This window comes from Leopardus geoffroyi, chromosome A2, assembly GCF_018350155.1.
Source record: "Leopardus geoffroyi isolate Oge1 chromosome A2, O.geoffroyi_Oge1_pat1.0, whole genome shotgun sequence".
NCBI classification, from domain to species: domain Eukaryota; kingdom Metazoa; phylum Chordata; class Mammalia; order Carnivora; family Felidae; genus Leopardus; species Leopardus geoffroyi.
Genome location: NC_059331.1, coordinates 166875741 through 166897290, shown reverse-complemented (window position 1 = coordinate 166897290; position 21550 = coordinate 166875741). Strand labels below are relative to the sequence as shown.

Here is a 21550-nt window from a genome sequence, read left to right as displayed (position 1 = left end):
GTTCCGCGGTGGAAAGACGTAGAATGCAGAAAACCTTCCCCAGCAGGGGGACAGGAAGCCACCTGCTTGCCCTCATTCTAGGAGTAATACTAGCAATAAAATGCGCGAACCCAGCATTCTTTGCCGCTGTCCCCCTCATCATTGTCCCTTCTGCCGGGAGAGGGGCTGTGGGCGGAGCGGACTGTTCCAGACTTGGCCTTGGTGCTCGAACGTAGGACTGGTGACCTTCCCCTGAGACTGTGCTTGGCGGGCTCTGTGGGAGAGCCACCAGGATGGAGAAATGAAATTCTGTCCAGCCTCTGTGTCCAGCATTTACATCCTGCCAGCGAGGCTTGGCACGGCCCACCTTACTCGGACCCGTCACGGCCCTGTGGGCCGGTGGGGCCGCCGACCTATCGGCAGGTACCCTGTCTGGGCCTCCGGCCTCTCCCGGCATCCACGTCACAGAAAACACGCAAACGGTGGGGCATGTCCGTGTTGGAATAAAGCTTTATTTATAAAATCAGGCGGCAGGCTGGATTTGGCCTGGGGGCCGCAGCGTGCCCGGCCTTCTCTCCACGGCGTCCTGGGGTCTCAAGGGATCCAGCCCCGGCCGCCCACATTGAAGCACCCTGTTTTCTCAACCCTCCGCTCTGCTGCCTTATTCCTTTATTTGGGGGGGGGGGGGGGGCTCGGCCGAACACCGGTGGGTGCAATTATTATGCTCATTTGACACAGGAGGAAACAGAAGCAAAACGCAGGTGTTTTTGCCTAAGGTCACTCCCCTGGGTGGGCCGGGCTGGGCTCGAACCCAGCGCTCTGGCTCCGCCCAGGTTCTTAGGCACCAGCCATCTCGCTCGCCAGGTGACTCAGGCGACCCACAGAGGGGCACCTCTGGGGACCGCACAGATAGGCACCGTGAATCGCTGTGGGGAGAAGCCACGGCTAAAACAAGGTGAACCGGAACTTTGACAGGTGTCAGATAAATGGAAAGGAAGGGACTAAATTCGGAGGCGGCAGGAACCCGTGCCCCCTTCCCCCACGGCTACCATGTTGCCAAATCCCGTGGGCCGTTGACCGACGGCTCAGCCGGGCTGGCAGAGCCCCCTCCTGACCTCTGCACCCTCCCTGACTTTGCTGTCGTGCCCCTGTTTCCTCGCCAACGCCCGACTGCTCCTCTCCCACTCTGCCCACCTCCGACGCCGGGGGCTCAGGCTTACGGCCTCTGGGTTCTCCACCAGCTTGGTACAAGGCGCTGGGGAGACAGTCGCCCTCATGGTGCCTTGACCTCTGGAAGCAGAAGCCACTTTGGAGAAGTAAGACCTTTGTTGACCAGACGACCCCTCGGAGCGGTGGAAGCCTGAGCCCTTGGCTGTAAAACGGGCTGATGCAATTTTATCGCAATACGACAGGGCGAGACATGAGTGTGGTTTTTAGTTTTTATTTATTTTTTACTTTTTTAAAAGTTTTATTTCACTTGGAGAGAGAGTAAGCGAGCACGAGCAGGGGAGGGGCAGAGAGAGAGAGAGAGAGAGAGAGAGAGAGAGAAGCCCAAGCAGGCTCCACACTGTCAGCGCAGAGCCCGACGCGGGGCTCCAGCTCACAAGCCCTGAGATCGTGACCCAAGCCGAGATCGAGAGTGAGACGCTGAACGGACTGTGCCACCCAGACGGCCCGCGAGTGTTTTGTAAATATTTGATCGTAGGCTGTGGTGCTCCGAGCCCTGAACGCCAGGACCCTGACAATGAGCTTGGGTGGCCTGACCCGGAATGTCCCGTCACCTTGGTGTTTAGGCTGCCGGCCCCCCACTGCTTGGCCGCTCAGGGTAGAAGGGAACTACGCCCGGCTGGCCCCACGGGGGCGGAGGGTCGGTGGTGCCCGCGGCCTCTCTCCGGGCCGGGCTGTGCCAGCACCACCCACAGCCCGCCTGTGCTGAGCCAGCGCTGCTAGGAGGGTCTGCCCACCGGGAAGGCCCTGCCTTTCTGCCGCGCTCGTAAGACGCCTCCCCTCCTTTCTCCAGCGCCAGCCAGGCCTGAGCCCTGGCCCGGATGGTCCGAAACTGTAACCCCGAACTCCCTCCTTCCCCCCCATCCTTGCGGGGTGCAGGCAGGAGCAGAGGCCCCCGAAAGGCTGATGCACCTCCACGGGTCTGCACAGCCGGGCTGTAGGTAAGGACGCCTCTCCTGGGGGGGGGGGGGTGTGGAGCTCACTCCTTTCTTCCCTGGAACCAGGAAGTCCTTTCTCAGGCGAATCCGTGCACCTGCTCCCTTTCCGTGATCCCAGCCAGGTCCCCGGCGTCGTTCGTCACGTAGATGCAGAGGGCCCCACGGTCCGCCTCCACACAGCCCCTTTTCTTGCGTTGAGAGTCGCGTGCACAGCGCCCACTGGGATTCCCAGCCCTCACGGTTCCAAATCGGACCTCCCCGCTCTGCTCCCGCCCACGTCACCTGCTGTCCTGTCTTCTCATTGAACGGCCCCACCTGCCACCCAGCGGTAGGAGCCAAGAACCAGGTGCCACCGCCTGTGACTCCTTCCTCTGCTCCCCTCCCAAGATTCACTCCACGGCCAGGGCCCGATGGCGCTGCTCCAAACGCGTCTGATGCCGGAACCCAGTGAAGCCACCCTCATCTGGCTCCTTGTTGGTCCCTGACCCGCTTTCACTTCCCTCCCTGTCCCTCCAGCCCACTCTCCACACAAAGCCAGAGTGACTTGCTTATATTTTAAAGTCTTCGATGGCTCCCTATCGCTCTTAGAATAAAGTCCCGTTGCCTGCCGTGGCCCGTAAGACACTTCATGACCTGGCTCCTTTGCTGTTTGGCCTCCTGTCCCGGCCGGGGCTCGGGGCCAGCCCACGGGGCCTGTGGAGAACGTCACCTTCACCACTGCTAAGCCTCGTAGCCAACAGCAAGCCATTCGTTCGGTTCCATTTACTATGTCCTCGGAGAGTTAAGGGTTTTCGTCGCGGATCCTTAGCACTGGATTCCTAAAGGGTGGGGTCGCTGCCCTAAAACGCTTGTCTTTCTGTTTATTTCTAGCTGGAGTATCTTTTTTGTTATTGCCGGGTTCGTGAGTTCTTTTCTTCCTTCGTGCTTTCTAATTAGTTCATATTAGTCCTACTTTCTTGTATAAACTTGTAATCAGCCGCTTTGGTGAATTCTCTGAGCGTCCTGGCACTCCTCTGCGGGCGGGTTCATTTGCATTTTACAGGTGTCATCTGTGAGTAAGTGTCAATGTGCTTCCGTCCTGCCAATGGTTCACACTTTCTAGATCATTCTACTTCTCCAGATGGACCTTCTCCCACTCTGACTGGGGTCCCAGCCCTTCACGCCCTCATCTACCCCCTTCCGTGGGTCTCCAGACTCACCCACAGACACCCCCCCTGCCACACTCTGACCCCAATGTCTTCCACGCTTCTGGCCCCATGACGTCCCGTGGCGAACTCCTTCCCACCCCGTCCTGCCCGCAGAGCGCGCGTGATGGGTCTTTAGGGCCCTAACCCTCCCGCAGACGTTGGTGTTCTTGTCATCGGAGACCAGTTCCCCTTCCTCCCCAAAAGCTGGGAAACGCGTAGCGGGACCCAGTTGGAGCGCTCCTCAAAGCAGCCTCCTTCCAGCGGGTGTGTTGGCCGCTGCCGGGGGGCCTGCCCTCGGGGACCGGAGCCCCACAAACGGCTGGCTTTCCAGTGGCACCCATCCCTGAGGCTCCCACTGGGCTGCCGCCACAGGAGTCATTTCTGCCCCTACTTTCTTTGTTCGACTCATTTGGAGGAGAGACAAAGAGCGAGTGAGTGGTAAGAACCCTACTGGGTGTGAGCGCAGAGGCACAACAAAGACCCTGCTCCTCCCGCCCTACCCCTACTAACCCGTGCCAGCCGGCGCGTTTCCTGACGAACCACCTGCATTGTCACCCCACTGTTCTCAGGACACCCGTGACAGTCTCCTCTTTCCCTCTTCTCCTGGGCGGCAGATTTTTATCTCTCTCCGCCCCTCCTTCCCCGCAGCTCTGCAGAGGGCAGTCCTCGGTCTCTACAATTGTCAGCAGACCTTCAGGCCCGCGTGTCAGCCGTCAGCGTGATGGCCTGCGCGGGCTATTGATTTAATGACAACTATCAGCGCTCGGAATTGATCTAATGTTTTCATTACACTAAAAATGCTTTAACAAGTTCATTCAGTATCGGGAGATGGTAAAGATCTTCTCGGGCCTGGCTGTGTCCCTGAACAAAGGTGAGTCGTAGGCGACCTTCTGGGACCGGAGCCGCCCCCCGTGCGGTGACACACAGCTGTCGCTGTACAGCCGCCTTCCCGAAAGTGACCGGAGCCCTCGCCGTCTCCGTCAGGACTCCACGTAGAAATACTCAGTGCGGCTGCTGGGACAGAGGGTCCTGGGCTCCCCATGGTCCCTGTCCTGGGGGCCCCGCCTCTTCCTCCCCCACCACCCGCCCCCCCCAGCAGGTGCCCCATAAGTCACTGCCCTTGAAAGAGCTCAGCTTCCTCCTCCGTCTTGCTGTCCGGCCTGGATATTCTGCATGTGGGGACTTCAGCCTTTCCTACCTGGTTTCCTCCTGCTTCCCACCCCAGCTTTGCCACTGTGTGTGGCCGTCAGTCTGAGCCCCGCCTGCTTCCGAGCCACGGGACTCTGTGCCCCAGGGCCCCATAGAGAACTGTGGGTGCGAGCACGTGTTCATAGGGCGGCCTCAGGGGGCTGGCACCCTGAGTGCTGGGGGAAACCATCCCTCGCACCGCCAGGCCTCACCTGTGCCGGGCTGGCGCCCCTGGCCGCGGGATCCCCAACTGGCTCTCAGGGCTGACTGCTGTGCACGGCCCAGAGCCGCGGCTCCCGCCTCACCTGGCCTCGGTGCCCTTCTCCCAGGCCCAGGTCCCCAGCCTGGCCTAGTACAGAGGGCTGGCTCTCCACTCAGACCCCCTGCTCGGAGCTGGTGGTCAGCTGTCGGTCACGGAGGCCCCACGACGGGCCCGGCTGTATCGTTGGAGAGGCCCAGCGCGCAATGGAGATGTAGGGTCTGTTTACAAATCAGTAAGGGCTACGGGGCGCCTGGGTGGCGCAGTCGGTTAAGCGCCCGACTTCAGCCAGGTCACGATCTCGCGGTCCGGGAGTTCGAGCCCCGCGTCGGGCTCTGGGCTGACGGCTCAGAGCCTGGAGCCTGTTTCCGATTCTGTGTCTCCCTCTCTCTCTGCCCCTCCCCCGTTCATGCTCTGTCTCTCTCTGTCCCAAAAATAAATAAACGTTGACAAATCAGTAAGGGCTTCCAGACGGCAACAGCAGACCGCTCCCAGGCCGCACCTGCCCCAAGGCCCTCCCAGCCTGTGTCCCAGGAACCACGGTGGTAGCCGCCTCAGGGGACGGGTGTCCCGGCCAGGAGCCATAGTAACAAGCGACTTCCTTATGCACGGGGCCGGTGGGGCCCCTGGTTCTGCCCAGTGGGGTCTGCTTCCCTGGAGGTCCCTTCAGTTGGGCAGGCCGGCGACCAGACCCACAGATCCACCTGCCAGCTCCGAATCGCACGGGGTCTGAGGTAGGTGACACCCGCGCACCAACGACCCCTGAGCCCCACATGCACGTCGCGCGGCCACCCCCAGGGTTGTGGGCGCTCAGAGCTGGGCAGGTCCCGGCCAGGACGCAGGCCGGGGCCCCAAACGACACCGGCGCCCACGCTCACAGTCCGCGGGCCAGGACGAGAGGTTCGCCGCCACCCAGAGCGGGGAATCAGGGAGCGCCGCCTCCCCGGGGGCCGGGAGACAGGCGGCTCGGGTCCCAGCGCCCTCCCCAGACGCCAGCCAGCGGGAGCCGGTGCAGGACATCAACATAGACCCGCCCCTTTAGCTACAGGAAAAGGCAAGCATTTGGGGGTCTTTCTAAACACCCGTCTTCCCTGGGCTGCTCCATAGTCTCCTAGACCCGGGAAGCAAATCGCAAAAACCCCAGCACCAGCCTCCAAGGTCTCGGCTCTTCCTTGACTTGGACACACATTTCAACAGAGAGGTTTTCCCAGACGTGACTGATGAGATGTCGGAGCTTCAGGGGCACAGATGAGGCTGTATGAGCCAATCCGCGTTCGTAACCCGACCTCCCACTCCTCGCCCCGCTCACACGCGGGGTCCATCAGCGGTTGCTGCCTAATCGCGAGGCTAATGGCGCGGGGCCCAGCAGGCGGTTGCAAGGGGCAGGGTGGGTCCACGTATAATCCGGACGTGGCCCCTTCTCCTCTGACCCACCGGCCGCCTGGGGCCCGTTCTTCTCCCGCAAGGGTCACGGGCCAAGGGGAGGCAAATGATGCCTCGGGGGCGCAGGCTCAGAGCCGACGGCTGTTGCGCCTACCACAGTCCATTGGCACGTCAGATGTCTGGGCCAGCGGCGAGGCGTGGGCCAGGACACCGCAAATGTACGCAGCAAACGGCACGGACAGAGGGCTGAGCGAATGGGGACGATAACCCAGCATGCTACGTGACTCGCCTCCTTCTCTTCAAATACCCTTCGCGGTTGACGGCGGGATCCCTCCTCGCCTGATGCTAACCTTCAGGCTTCCCTTTCGCCGACAGTTAAACCAGGGCTTCGCCATGTTGTCCCTGTTGCAGGGCCGCCCCTTCCTCACCCCCCTCTAAGGAAGACCGCATACTGGGTTCTGCTTACTTTTCACACCCCTTAGTTCCGGCAGGGGCCAGTCTCGTGTTCTGAGAATCCACACGGTGGGTACTCAAATAGCAGCGTGCATTAGTGTGGCGGCCGTGATTTGTGGGTCTTTCTCTGAGTCCTTGGCACCTGGTCGATCGATGGATTGATTTATCTATTTTTAAATCTTTATTTTTGAGAGAGAGAGAGACAGAGACAGAGCAGGGGAGGGGCAGAGAGAGAGGGAGACACAGAATCCGAAGCAGGACCCAGGCTCCGAGCTGTCGGCACAGAGCCCGACGCGGGGCTCGGACCCACGAACCGTGAGATCGTGACCCTGAGCCAAAGTCAGACTCTTCACCGACTGAGCTGCCCAGGCGCCCCTCGGCACTTGATTTAAAAATGTAAACCTGCTTTTACCCGGGTTTGCCTGTGGAATACACAAGAGACAAAAGCTGCCTGCTTTTAAAGTAGCTTTTTCCCTCCGATTTGAATCCTCACTTAAAAGCCGTAACGATGGCGTTTTAAGAGCGGAGATATAATAATGGTTCTTCACCCTGGTTGAAAAAAGAAACCTGCATGATTTTTGCTTTGTTTCGTGTTCATAAAGGGTTGGTAGTGGTGGGGTGGGGGGAGTTCCCTAAGGTTCTCGACCTACAGAGAATGTCTCATGAGGGGCTGGTTTGGGGAGTTAAGCCGAAATGCTTGGTGCAATGGCTTGCCCGTCCCCACCATCCCTCACTGTAAACCTTCGTCCTCCTTCCCTCTGCCCTCGGTTACCTGAGTGGACTGAGTTTTTGGTATCAGTGGAGGGTGGCTTTGGGCTGTGGGCTGTCGCAGGAGTTGGCTTCTCGTGCCGTTTGGGGGCAGACACGTCTTCAGCCAGCCTCTGTGGCCGGGGCCCCCGTGGATCCCGGACGTCTTCAGCGACGCTCACGCAACGGCCGGCCGGGAGGGTGAGTGGTTTGACCGAACGGGCACCAGACGCCGGCTCGGGGCCCGGCCCCCAGGGCACCTTAAAATGCCGGCATCGCCACCAAAGCGGGGCTTAGGAAGCAGTGGTTCCGTGGACCTCCTCCCTCTGCCCTCTACAGGCGGGTCTGTGCCCACGCGGGGAAATCAAGCCTGAGCCTTCGAAGAGCCGTGCACGTCACTCTCTGGAAATGCCAGCTCTGCAGCGGCCAGGTTCCTCGCCCCAAGTGGGACCGCCGAGTGGGATTCGCTGACGAGTGCTCCCTGGCTTTCTCCGTGGAGCCAGAGGCCCCCCTCCCGTGGGCAGGAGAGCCGTGGCCTTATTAGAACCGACGGGGGCATGTTTTGACTCTTTTTTGGGAAATGGCTTTCTTCCTGGGAAGAGCAGACATCTTTAGACGGAGGCGTGTAGGTAAGACTCCTGGCAGGACCGGAGGGGCCCCTGGTTACGGTGGGTCGCGTTGACCCGAGTGCTGGGGCTGGCCGTGACGAGATGAAGTCAGCCTGGGTGATTTCTTCCTCGGCTCGCTAGAACTCACGGCGAGCCCTGCCTTTCGGCTTCTTTCCACACCAGGCCTTTTCCAGTGGAAACGGTGGGCCTCGCGACGGGCTTTCCAGAGCCCTCGGGAGATGGTGTGGCCAAACGCAGGCTCGCTGTCGGCCTTGGAAGGCGCCCCACCTGCCGGCTGCCCCCCAACCCCAGGCGCATTAGTGCCTCTCTGCCCAGAAGGCGTTTGGGTAAAGCGGCGCTGAGCTCCAGAGACGTACCTGGTGTTGAATCTTGGCTCTTCAGGAGCCGAGGCACTTTCCAGTTTCCCCCTCAGCAAAACGGGATGACAACAACATTGCTCCGTGGGGGTCAGCGTCACGGCCTGTGGAGTGAGCGGCATGGCGTTGAGGCCGGAAGCGCCCCACGGACGAAAGCCCGGCCCCCCCGTGGATGGCTCCAGATCCGTGGCTCCAGGACCACGGTCCCCGGTGATCCTTCGTTCACGTGTGCTGGGTTTTAACTGACAGCGACCCAAAGGACGGGAGCCCCGCTCAGCGAGCTGCGCCGCATCACAATGGCCTGTTTTAAGCTTCTTCCAGACTCTTCCTAACGTTGCCAAGTCTCACAGAAGGAAGTCAATGCTCCAGAGGTGTCCGGTGGAAGATTTCGAAGAGCCGTCCGGTGAGAATCAGCTGAATCAAAGAAAGCGATTTTCTTTTTTTTATTTTATTTTATTTTATTTTATTTTTGGGACAGAGAGAGACAGAGCATGAACGGGGGAGGGGCAGAGAGAGAGGGAGACACAGAATCGGAAACAGGCTCCAGGCTCTGAGCCATCAGCCCAGAGCCCGACGCGGGGCTCGAACTCCCGGACCGCGAGATCGTGACCTGGCTGAAGTCGGACGCTTCACCGACTGCGCCACCCAGGCGCCCCAAGAAAGCGATTTTCAAGTGAGCCTCCGGTGCTGTTCTGGTTGGTTGGATCTCTGGTTTCTGAAGGCCGACGGGATACCGGTGTGCTGCTACTTCCAGAAATCTCTCGGCTGTGTGTTTGCCCACGTTCCTCCCAGGGTAAACAGCATTTGATGCTCTTAATTAGCTCTTCCCTTGGTGACTAAAGGCCATTATCCCGAACATCAAGGATGACTGAGTAAGAGTGTAGGTAAATAGAATTACAGCGCAACTAGAATATTCCCTGGAAAACAAACACCAGCAGTAACGAAGTCTAATATCGCGTCTTTTTCTTAAAATCATACAGATGGAAAACGCCTGTGGGGTGGGTTCTGAGTAAAATATTGTAAGATTTGCCTTTTTTTTTTTTTTTTTTTGTGCCATTGATCTCTCTTTGCCTCACGTCCGGAGCCTCCTAAAGTTGTTAGCATGAGTTCTCCTTCTCACAGAGACGCCGATTTTAGGCCTGGAAAATATAATTTGGGTTAAAACTCGATGGGGAGTCGCTCCCGCGGATGGGTTGCCGTGGAGATGTGCTGGCGAGGGGAGCCGGATGGCCGGCGGTATTTGCATGAGCCTCCGGGCTGGGCTTTGTCTCCCAGCCAGCTGGTGGGCCTCCTCCTCCCCTCACCCCTCCCCACCTGCTGCCTCCCTGAATCCCTGCCCGGTACTGACACCAGCCTGGAGTAGGAGGGCGTTTCCGGCAGGGGTGAGTGGGGGGGGGGGGGGGGGCTCTGGGCGGGGCATGTCCTCGCTAACAGAACCCAGATTTTGTGCAGCAACAGAGCGGCTCGGTCCTTGCTGGGACAGCGTCTCGCGGCCACGCAGGGGAAGCCAGAGCCTGGCGAAGAACCAGACCCGGAGACAGATGACCTTCGAGGTGCTGAGCTAACTGGTGCCGAAGCCGCTGCCCCGTGGCCGTCCTGGTTGTGGTAGCAAAACCTCCCGCCTTATTGCCGAGCTGTGCGCCCCCCCAATTCGTCGGCTGCGGCCCTACGCCCCTTGTGCCTCGGAAGGAACCCCTGGAGACAAGGTCTTTAAAGAGGTCTTTAGGGACCGTAACCCGAGTGAGGGTTAGGCTTGTGATTAACGACCAGTGAATCGTAATCGGTAACTCACGGTCCAGTGTGGCTGGTCTTGTAAGAAGAGGGGCTTTACACACAGACATGGGCCCGCACAGAGGAAGGACCACGAGGGGCCACGGACGGGCCACGGAGGGATACCCGGCCCGGCTGGTAGCTGATCGTGGACTTGTGGCCTCTGGAACCGTGGGAGAGGACTCTCTGCTGCGGGAGCCCCGTCCGCGGTCGTTACGGCCACCCTAGGAGACAGGACAGGCGTGAGAAGCAAGCCAGCGACATTCGCCCTAAGTCGAAGTGGCTTCACCCACGAGGAGAAAGTTGAGCGAGCCCGGGAGTAGAGCGACTCGTGGCGGTCTCCACACGTCGTTAGACAGCCAGGCTCTCCACCTTCCTGCTGGCCCCCTTCCTGCTGCACGGCCCACACTGCCTCCTGTGCAGCGGCACGGACGGGGCCCCTACGTGCCTGCGCTTTGTGAAAGAGAGGAAAGTCTTCTCCCCGGGTCTCGGCCAGAGCTCCTCCACGGGTGCAATCCCAGACCAGCAACTGGCAACACGGGTGGAATTACTGCGGTTGACCCGGGAGGGAGTCAGTTTTCTGACACAGGTGGCTGCCGGTAACCAAACAGGAATGCTGTGTCACCACCACAGAAGAAAGTGGAACGGAAATCCCACTGATGCTGCCTCCTACAGACCTCTCACAGTCGTCCACCTCTCAGCGTCTCCTCTGCGCTTACTGTGATTCCAGCCACAGTCATCCCTTGCTGGGACTGGTGCAGTAGCCTGTCAGCTGGCTCACCTGCACCCACCCTGGTCCCCTCCGCCTCTTCCTTTTTTTTTTTTCAACGTTTATTTATTTTTGGGACAGAGAGAGACAGAGAATGAACGGGGGAGGGGCAGAGAGAGAGGGAGACACAGAATCGGAAACAGGCTCCAGGCTCTGAGCCATCAGCCCAGAGCCCGACGCGGGGCTCGAACTCCCGGACCGCGAGATCGTGACCTGGCTGAAGTCGGACGCTTCACCGACTGCGCCACCCAGGCGCCCCCCCTCCGCCTCTTCTAACGACAGCCTGAATCGTTTCCGGAAGACACAAATCACGTCAAGCCACACCTTACGATAGTGCAGGGGTTCCACGTGGCTGAGGACAAAGACATACTTCCTCACCTCTGCCCGAAGGGTCTGCCTGGTCCCTGCCCACCCCGGCAGCCTCATCAGGCGCCGTCGTCCTCTGAAACACTCGGACTCAGGCCTCGGGCCACCGTTTTTGATCGTTCTTCAAATTCACCTTAGGCTCTTCCACTGCGGTGCTGTGGTGTAGACACCCCCTCTCCCGAGGACCAGCTCCCTCCACTCTTCGCCGGGCAGGTGTATCCTCACCCCCGCAGGCCTTCCCGCTCCCTCTGTCAGGGACGCCTCCCATCTTCCCCGACGGGGACCGCTGCACCGTGTCACCGCCCCACACCGGAGGCCTGGACGTGACCCGACTCTTCCCACAGACACGAGTGGCTCCCTGCCTTCGGCTGGCCTCACGCGCGGTCCCCCTGCCACGGCGGCTCCCCACCCCCCCGGGGGCCAGGATGCTCCCTCACCGTCTGGGGTGGGGCCCATGCTTCGGTTCCTTTCCCGGGAGGCCTCTCCTTGTTCCCAGACCGCAAAAGTGAAAACTGCGAGGCCCCCAGAACTTCTACGGAAGCTCCGCCTTGGGCGGGTCCCCCCAACTCGGGGCAGAATGTGGTGGGCGTGTCCTCTTCTCCCGCCCCCTCCCCGCCGGTCTCGGGGCACGGCTGCGCTCCTGTCTCCCGGACCCCGTCGTGGGGACCCTGGCCGTGGCCGTGGCCGGGACGTGGCTCTTCCCCCTTCTGTGTCCTCCCTCCTCCCCCCCTGCACCCTGGCCCAGCTCCTGGAAGAGAGTCAGGACACAAGTGTTTTGTTGAGCGATGGCTCCGGGTTAACTGGAAAAGGCAGCTGTGTTGCAAAGGAAGATAATTTTTGAGCCCACGTGATGCATTTTTAGACACTTGGAGCACCTGATGTGCACAGAGAGCGGAGAAAGCACATAGGAGAGCAGAGAAAAGCACGGTCCATCTACTCGGTGGGGTACGAAGCAAACATTTAAAAAGTCATCACAACGCGGCAAGTGGAGATAATGCTTAAGACATAATATGGAACGAGAAACAATGAGAAAAAGAGAACATCTTCTTATGATAATGTGTCCCCATCGCCCAAACACATCCCCCCCGGCTCACCTCCTCCTAGAGGTGGACGCTGGGCCTCCTCGGGACGGGCCCCTCTCGGTCCAAGCCTGGCCCGTCCCTGTGTGTCCTCGGGGCGTCTCTCTGAGGCCCAAACTCAGCACGTCCTGGTTTGTTCAGGCCTCGTCCCAGCTTCTGGCGGTGGCTGGGGACTGTTGGCTTACAGACCCTGCGTCTGTCCTCACAGGTGCCCTCCCCATATCTGTCTCTGCGTCTCTCCTCTTATAAAGACACCAGTCACATTGGGTTAAGCCCCATGTTTTCTTATTAAGAAAATTTTTTTTTTAATTTTTTTTCAACGTTTATTTATTTTTGGGACAGAGAGAGACAGAGCATGAATGGGGGAGGGGCAGAGAGAGAGGGAGACACAGAATCGGAAACAGGCTCCAGGCTCCGAGCCGTCAGCCCAGAGCCCGACGCGGGGCTTGAACTCACGGACCGCGAGATCGTGACCTGGCTGAAGTCGGACGCTTAACCGACTGCGCCACCCAGGCGCCCCTTATTAAGAAAAATTTTAATGTTTATTCATTTTTGAGAGACAGAGAGAGACAGAGTCCAGCAGAGGAGGGGCAGCAGAGAGGGAGGCACAGATTCGGAAGCAGGCTGCAGGCTCCGAGCTGTCAGCACAGAGCCGGATGTGGGTTTCAAACTCATGATCTGGGAGATCGTGACCTGAGCTGAGGTCTGACGCTTAACTGACTGAGCCACGCAGGCGCCCCGGATTGAGGCCCCACCGTAACGCGATCGTCCGCAGAGGCCCTATCTCGAGTTCCGTCACGTTCACAGATCCCGGGTGTCGGCTGTGGACCGTCCCTCTTGGAGCCACGATCGCACCGCACGGTGAGGAGCAGGGGAGGAGGACCCAGGAAGGAGGCGCGTGGCCGGGCCCCGGGTCGCTGTTTCTACGTGGGTTTGGCCGGGCTGGTGTCTCCTCCGCTCCCGAGTGGGACTGTCCAACACTCCACCACCCTCTGGAGGTCTTGGGCCCACAGCGCTGCGTACAGAGTCAGGTATCAGCCACTCTGCTCGTAGGAGAACGAGTGTTGCTGCGTCGGCGGGATGGGGGTGGTGCTCCCTTCTCCCCGACGTGTCCTCCCCGCCGTGGGGAGCAGCGGGCAGGGCTCCGTCTCCCCCTAAAGGCGTCGGGCTCCACTAAGCGGACCCGGGCGCCCCGGGCGGTCTTTGAGTGGCCGTCGTGTGGTCACAGGCGCTTGTCAAAGAGGCAGGCCACACCCCCAGCAGCGACCAAGAGCCTGTGACCGGGGCCTGCGGCTCGGCCCCTCCCAAGGTGGGTCTGGGGTTCCCCGGCACGTGCGGCTGAGGGACGGGCTGCCTGGCCCGGCCTCCCTCACTCGCCCTGCCTGCTCGAGGCGTCTGCACGCGTGTCCTCACCAGTGCTGCTCACGGACCCCCAGTCAAGTGTGGGTTCCTTCCAGGGCCTGGTCTGTGACCTCTCCCTCTCTGCTCCTTCCTGGTACCTTGCGCTTGTCCTTGAAGACAGCAGGAGCCCGAACACCGGTTGGTCCACGAGTCTCCAGGGCACGTGCAGGGCAGGGCCGGGCGGAGAGCGGCCGCGATTCCTGATTCGCGGCCCTTGCCTGGTCCCCTGCATAAACGCCCGCATCCAGGCGGCTCTCCGGCTCCCTGTGTCACGTGGCTCACTAACCACACGGCTGGGAAGCTGTGAGGCGATTCCAGAAGGCTCCGGCACCTGAGCTCCTCCGGGATAGGCTGAATCTGCCGTGACATCCACCAGCACCTCCTTGCCATTGCCAAATCTCACTCCGACAGAGAGAGAGAGAGAGAGAGAGAGAGAGAGAGGAAGGACGGGAGAAGGGAGGAGGCAGACAGACGGAAGAGGCTGGCGGGCCCAGCGGGGAGGAGGGCTCGCCCTCTGGCAGGCAACGTGACCCGCCAACCCCCCCATGAGGCTCACTCCTGCCGCCTGCTCTAATAAACCCAAAACTCCAGTGACTTAAGTGAAGATTTCAGATTAACATTTAAATTAACACCGGACTGGAAATCTGGAGGCCCAGGTCGCTGATGTGACTCTGTTAACTTGTTCTGTGACCTGGGGCAGAAATCTAAAATGATCTTTTCTCATTGAGCCGCCCCTCCATGGGGAGGCCCCCCCGCCTCCCTCCCAGCCTGTCCTAGAAGCTAGAGCCTTCCGTGTCGGGGGGGGGGGTCACCTCTGACCCTGGGATGCTCTGCTCGACCAGTGAGTGTGGCCCCTCCCACCGCACCCCCCACCCCAGGGTCAAGGGGGCAGAGATGCAGGAGACACGGGCCTCCCTGACACCAGGGGCCCGGCCATCAGCTCAGCCCCTCCAGGGGCCCGTCCTCAGGAGACATCCTTTGCATGGCTGTCTCGGTGGCCCCGAATCTTGGGCACTGAGTGGAAGGGAACAGGTGTTAACATATGACCGATGGCCCCGGGGGGGGGGGGGCCAGGCACACCCCGTACCCGCCACGTCCAGCCTTGTGGGCTCTCAAGAGCCACGGCCACCTTTGATCAGGCTGGACTCTGAAACCTGGGCCTGTGACACAGAGCAGCGAGACCTCAAGGATCCCAGGTGGGTCACCAGGTCAGGGTGGGATTCTGGGAATCGGGACTCTTCCAGAGGGTGGGCGAAGGGGCCTTGCAGGTGCCTGACGCCTTATCCCAGGTCGAGGGAATAAGCATACATCGGGCTGGCGTGTGACCATCTTCCCCGATTCCTGCCCAGGAGGCACAGGCTTACGTTCGCCTGGGATTTGGCAAACTCAAACCAGTGAGTGAGCACTCTCCCAGGGGATGGGGAATCGCTGTCCGGGTTGGCGGGGGACCAGCCCCTGCGGCCACTCACCTGCAGTATCTGTGGGCTGCCTGGTCCCCGTGGCCTGGCCCAGCTCATCGGGGCCCCCGTGGTGGGAAAGGGAGGGGACGACCCCAGGGCCAAGGGCAAGCACCAGCTCTCTCTTCAGGAAGGAAGGTCATGGAACACAACTTCTAGAACCGCCCGGGGCCGTACAGGTGCCGGAAAGGACGCGCGTGTTGTCTGAGGCTCCGCGTTCTTTCTCCGGGTGGGGGGAGACCCGCCGGGGGAGGCAGAAAGCGCTGAGCGGACGGCCTAGGCAGGGACCCACACACCTTCCATGCCCCGCTGGTGACGGCCTTGGGGCTGTTTTGTTGGGGGAAAATTATGCCCGGAGACTGAGACGCTCTTTGCTGGTCATCTATTTAACACAGGTTCATGGCGGGCATTATAATTTATAATAATACTCTTTCACAAGCCAGCAGCAAAGCAGATGACGTCTCCTAATAAGCCGATGACGAAATAACGCACGCCGAACCAACGACAGATGAATTCCACGATCGTTCCGGGGAAAGCGGGAGGAAGGCCGTCAAGACCAGGTTCAGCCAGGGTGCACTTTGCTACCGGTTGTTTCTGGGGAGTGTGAGTCCGTGCGGCCAAAGCGGGGTGCCAGCCACCCGCGTAGGTCCCTCGCTGCCGGGGCGTGTCGCTGGGGGTGGGGCGGGCTGGGCTGTTCTGGAGGGCGTTTCTCCAGGGGCCACAGCACACCATGCACCAGTACCCACGAGCAGGAGCCCCTCCACGGCCAGGCCGGGCCTCCCTCCCCCCGAGCCCGCTGCACGGTTTGACCCCACCGCCGACCAAGAGCGGCCTGGCCACGAGGGCACAGGTGTCCAGGACCTCCGGAGAGCTGTTCAGATCGGCCAGGAGCAGACTCGCCAGGCCGGACACGCTTCCCGAGTCCTCTCAGATTCTTTGAAGTTTCCAGAGACCGTGTGATGACGGCCCCTCCCTGTGCTCATGTTGACAAGCCCTCCTCAGCCCCTCGGTTTTGATGACGTCCCCCTGACAGCCTCCCCAGTGTCCGCAACTCCTTTCTTAGATCAAAACAGCCATCAAAACAACTTATGCAAAACGGGTCCAAGCCACCCACAGTTTGCCCCCCAAACGAGCTGGCAAAACACTTTGAAATCCCCGCCATGAGACGCGTGTGGTCCCAGGGACCCAGGAGGACTGTTGCGGTCGCGGGCTGTGCGCGTGGGAACACAGCTCGGTCCGCGCCAGGAGGGCGGCGAGCCCCCGCAGCGTTGGTGTGGGTCACCATCGGGACGGTTTGGCCTTTGTCGTCGTCATCGGGCCGCCTGGGCCCTGGGCCATCCCGGTCCCGTGTGCAATCAGGACACGGTGCTGGAACTGGGTCGGGTCTACGGTGCCAGAATTCACCTCGTGGGCGGGTAAAGGCAGTGCTGTCCCCACGGGGAGACTCGGAAATACTTGAGTCAGACAGAGGCTGCTTATGCGTCGTCCAAATGGGGGAGCTTTGTCTCCATGATGCCTCCACATCCCTCGGCCACGGCTGGGCGGAGACGGCACGTCCAAAATTGCTTTCTGCTGAGCAAATGAGGCTGGTGTTGGAGGCATCGCTTCATTTACTTGTTACTGGTGAGAATTCTCAGCTGCTGAGGCAGTGCCTGGAAAGAAGGGACCGAACCCGCCGTATAGCCCGTAAGAGGTACGGGTCAGAGGCTCCCTGCGATTTCAAATCCAGCAAAAGTGTGTCATTTGGGAGCAGGGCCCAGTTTGGGGCCAACCTGTCCCGTAAGGCGGAGGCTCCCTGAGTGTAATGAATGCGACCCAGGGAGACTTGGGGAATCCCTGACAGACTAGGAGCAACTGTGTCTTTATTCCTTAAAAAAGCATATTTTAGGGGCGCCTGGGTGGCGCAGTCGGTTAAGCGTCCGACTTCAGCCAGGTCACGATCTCGCGGTCCGTGAGTTCGAGCTCTGGGCTGATGGCTCAGAGCCTGGAGCCTGTTTCCGATTCTGTGTCTCCCTCTCTCTCTGCCCCTCCCCCGTTCATGCTCTGTCTCTCTCTGTCCCCCAAAAAAAAAAAAAAAAAAAAAAAAGCATATTTTAGGGGCACCTGAGAGGCTCCATCAGTTGAGCGTCCAACTTCGACTCAGGTCAAGATCTTGCAGTTTGTGGGATCGAGCCCCGCATCGGGCTCTGTGCTGATGGCTCAGAGCCTGGAGCTGCTTCGGATTCTGTCTCTCTCTCTCTGCCCCTCCCCTGCTCCCTCTCTGTCAAGAATAACAAACATTAAACATTTTTAAATATGCCTTCTTATTTTTTTATTAAAATTTTTTATGTTTATATATTCTTGAGAGAGAGAGAGAGACAGAGAGAGCACACGCGCACACACAAGTGGGGGAGGGGCAGAGAGGGAGGGGGACACAGAATCCGAAGCGGGCTCCAGGCTCCGAGCCATCAGCACAGAGCCCGATGCGGGGCTCCAACCCATGAACTGCGAGATTATGACCTGAACTGAAGCCAGATGCTTAACCGACTGAGCCACCCAGGCGCCCCCAAACATGCATATTTTAAATGAATACGTAAAACATACATGGTTTTAAAAACCACAGAGTACAAAGGGCCATACAAAGAAAATTAGTCTCAGTTGGTTCTGCGTTCCGTCTCAGTCTCAGACAGTTCAAACCTGTCTTTGAAAAGCTGCACAGGTTCTTTTGGAAAGTCGGGGGACGTGGATGGAAAGTCGGGGGACGAGAGTCCTTCCCTGTTGACGGGGACGCCCCGGCTGAGGATCGAGCTAGCGAACGGCTCCGAGCGGCCTTACTCTGCGCCTTCCGGGGATAACAGACGCTTCGTGTCTTGTCTAGCATGCAGGGCCCTGATGGACGAGGTGGAGTATGACGTCACCAAGGCTCGGCAGAAGACGACCAAGGTGGGCTCCTTCCGAATAAATCCTGACGGGACGCAGGAGAGGAGAAAGGTAGCGGAAAAGAAATTATGTGCCAGTGTATAATTGCGGATATGGGCAATTACCAACCATTTATCCAAACAGCAGTTGGTCTTAATCTTGTAACCTTCCTCTTGTTCAGGGTATCAGCTCTAAATTGCTTCTGAGTCCTGGGGGATCCAAAGTAATCTTTAAGCTTGAAATTGAAGTCTCTCTCCCAGCACCTAAATTTTGTGTCTTGCCAAGTCGGAAGACATTTCGGCACTATTGTTCATCAGGATAAAAATAGCGTTTCCATGGTTCTTGGGCGAGGCCAGCGGGGGGCCCAGAGCGGCTGGGGGTGGGGGGGCTGCCTCGAGCCCCCTAACGGGAGCACCCTCCCCCAGACTCCACCCCCCCCCCCACCCTGAGACCTACAGGTTTCTACCGGGGAGAGGGGGGAATGCGAGACCCATCTCCAGGACAGACGGGGGCTCCTGTGTGAGGGGAGAAGGATGCTGTTCCCCCACAGAGACCCTCTAGAGAGAGGCTGGCCCCGAACCCGCGGGTGTGATGGGTGGGGCCGCCGGGAGCCGGGCTCCTGTCTCCTCCCCCGCCCGGCACCGAGGGCCTAACGTTCCCAACACGCCAGCCGACAGTGATGTCATCCTAAGCGAGACACAAGTGAAACTGTTCCCTGACGTGGCCTAAGTCGCTCAGAGCTGAAGGGAGGCCACTTTGGGGCTTCTCGCCGCTTGGCCAGTGCACTGCACTCTGTCTTAGAACAAATCATCGAGGTGGGCTGTTTGCTTTTTCCACCTCTTTCTGGGGTTTTGTGCCCATCAAAGAGGGAGGAGGGCGGGGCCGGGTCCAGCCGAGGACTTCGGGGGGGGGGGGCTGCGCTGTGTGAACGCGACAGCCTTTACGGGGGCCGAAGCGTGATGCTCACCTCCGTCAGGAGCCCGCGTGCCTGCTGGCGAAGGGAGGCGGGGGTGGGGGGAGGCTCCGGTTCGCCGCGTCTTGAGGCCACAGACAAGGACAGGCCCTGAGGTCTCGCTGTTCACGTGCTTACCCACATCACAGGCACATCCGCGTGGCTCCTTTGCTGGCGGTGGTCGCCGCGTATCCCCAGCTGCCCCCGGCCCCACGCGGTCACGGCAGCCTGTAGAGGGGCGGCCCCGGGCCCCTGGCACCGGCCGGAACGGGGTCCCACAGCCAGGCAGGGCCGGGCACGGGCCAACACGGTCAAACATAACCGGGTGCTAGTATCATACAAGGTTACAATGCGGGTTACCTGTCGGGCGCCTGCCCAGGACGAAGGAAGACCTCTCTCTCACAGGGTAACAGGCCAAAGGTTACAGGAGACACCAGAGGGTCGCGGAAGGAGGGAACGAGGCAGGTGTGCAGAGCCTGGGGTCCCGTGGTGGATGGAGGGCCGCACGGGGGCTCGCCGGGGCACCCGCGGGCCCTCCCGCCTCCTGGCTCTCACCCAGGCCTGGCTTAGAGGCCCTGGGCCCTCTGGACAGGGGCCCGCATTTGCCTGGAGAAAAGGGGCCTCCTCTCCCCTCCTCCTCTTGCCAGAGGATATCCCACTTTGAGTCCGTCGACTTGAAATAACTTTTTCGACGTTTGCCACAAACCGTCGGTCCGCAGAGCGATTTGAAAGCCACCGTCCTGCGCATCCGTAACCTCCGAGTCCCGGCTACGAGGAGCTGGTGCGCCCTGGGTCTCGGGCTGGAGCAGGGCTCCCCCGCGGGCGTGTGGGCCAGTCTGTGGGGCTCTTTAAAGCCCCGCGTTTTGGAACCGTGCGGTTTTCAGCTCTGGGGTGCGGGTCGGTTTTCCCACCTCTGGCCAGCTCGCAGCAGAATAACCCCAAAGCCCTCATCGTTTCGGGAGCCCTGCCACCTTCCCCAGGAAGCTACCGGGGCCTGCGAAAACGCTCCCCTGCGGTGATCCAAAACCCCGTGGCGCTGTTTTCTTGGGCCGGCCGGCTGCTCGCCACACTGGAAATGCAGGGGGGCGTCACGGCAGGAAGTCAGGCCCTTCCGATGCCCGTCTTGGACGGGGGCCGGGCGGCTCTTGCCTGGTGTGGATCCAGAGGCATTTCTCTGCCCTTCTGCCGCGAGCCTGCAGGATGTGCGGGCTCAGCTTGGCGTTGGGCAAAGAACAAAAGCGGTGCCTGGCAGGACGCTGAAGGAGGAGGTTTGGACCAGCCGCCCTGGCGGGGCGAGGCCTCAGACGCCCGGGGCCTTTCCTGGGTCTCAGGGACGCGGCTGGCCCGAGGGACGAGACCACTCACCTTCCTGCGTCTTTCTGCTTTTTCCTTCCCCTTTGCATTCCGTGTCTCCGAGGATAAAAGGAAACACGAATCTGCGAGCTGAGGGAGCCGACACCCCAAGGTCCTTGGAAAACCTCCCCGTCCTCAGAGGGAGGGTGGGGGCGCTCCCCGAGAGAGCCCATGTTCGGAGGGGGACGGGGTGAAGCGACCCGAGGTGGCCTTGCACAGTGTGGTTGAGAGACGCAGGGCTCCTCACTGTGAATCGGGGCCCGCAGCGGGGCGGGCGTGGGGAGGGTGGCGTGGACGGGGGGCCTGCTCGGGACCAGTTCTCACTTGGTGAGAAGACCCGAGGGGGTTCCTGGTGCACGTTCTGCCCCCGGAGGACGGCCGGGGAGAAAGCTGCCCTGTGCAGGGCTGCAGATGGCCCCTGCCCCCACCTGTCCGCCGGCCCCACCTCGTCTGGTGGCCACGCCATCTCCCTGGCCCTCCCCGGCTCTGACCCGGCTTTGCTTTGAGTCCTGGTTTCAGCCTTTCCTCCCCCGACTCCGTGCGCACGGGAGCAAAAGGGGCTGCCGACCCCCGGGGTCACCGGCTGGCTAACACCACCGGCTCCCAGACGCAACGGCCCATGTGGCCACGGGCAAGATGCCGGGCGGTGGGGACGCTGGGAGAGCTGTCCCTCGGAGGACTGGGCGGGACTCAGGTGGGGTTGGGGGCAGGGCTAGGGTACTGGGGGGGGGGGCCGTAGCCGGTGAGACACCCCCATTTCTCCGGGGCTCCAGCCGACTTCCAGTGAGACCTGCTCTCTGCCCGGCAGTTCTTTCCAGCTGAGCAAGAAAGGAATCGACTCCCGGGGGGCAGCCCCCGGAACCGGGTTTTGAGTACTCCTTGGTACCTTCAGAGTACTTGTGAAGTATGCTCAGCGCGAAGGTCCCCCTCAGGCGGAATCAGGCCCCAGCTACTCCCGGAGAGCACAGCTTATCGGCCGCCCCTCCTTCCACAGCTCTGCCCCCTCCCCTCCCCTGCCTCGGGAGCCTCCGGGATGAAAACCCGACCACCCGGGGGCTGAAAGGCCCCCTCCGGGGACATGAAGGGTTTCTGAGAGCGCCTCCTCTGTGTCCTGCTCACAGATGTGAGCGTGGACGAGTGGGGGGTCCTGGAGGGACAC

The 21550-nt window shown here is 60.6% G+C and overlaps 1 protein-coding gene and 1 long non-coding RNA gene across 6 annotated transcripts in view; one reads left to right on the top strand and one right to left on the bottom strand.

Annotated features, from left to right (window-relative positions):
- Nucleotides 1-9397: 9397 nt before the first annotated feature.
- Nucleotides 9398-21034, bottom strand: LOC123607167. Of its 2 annotated transcripts, XR_006716680.1 has the most exons (3): nt 20404-21034; nt 10139-10340; nt 9398-9485 (listed from the first exon to the last, which is right to left on the bottom strand). It is a non-coding gene; the product is annotated as an uncharacterized LOC123607167 (long non-coding RNA). The 2 variants fall into 2 exon arrangements; XR_006716679.1 differs by lacking the exon at nt 20404-21034 and having other exon boundaries at nt 10139-10922.
- The window catches only part of CNPY1 (canopy FGF signaling regulator 1), a 42267-nt gene continuing 33738 nt past the window's right edge, over nt 13022-21550 (top strand). For 3 of the 4 annotated variants that reach the window (XR_006716677.1, XM_045496281.1, XM_045496282.1), the window contains exon 1: nt 18060-18158. Coding sequence is in view for 3 of the 4 variants with exons in the window: in XM_045496281.1 (XP_045352237.1) it covers nt 18060-18158 (99 nt within the window). In the remaining variant the exon portion in view is untranslated. Of the gene's footprint in view, nt 13362-18045; nt 18159-21550 lie in introns of those variants that run through there. The other variant, XM_045496280.1, reaches the window with a different exon arrangement.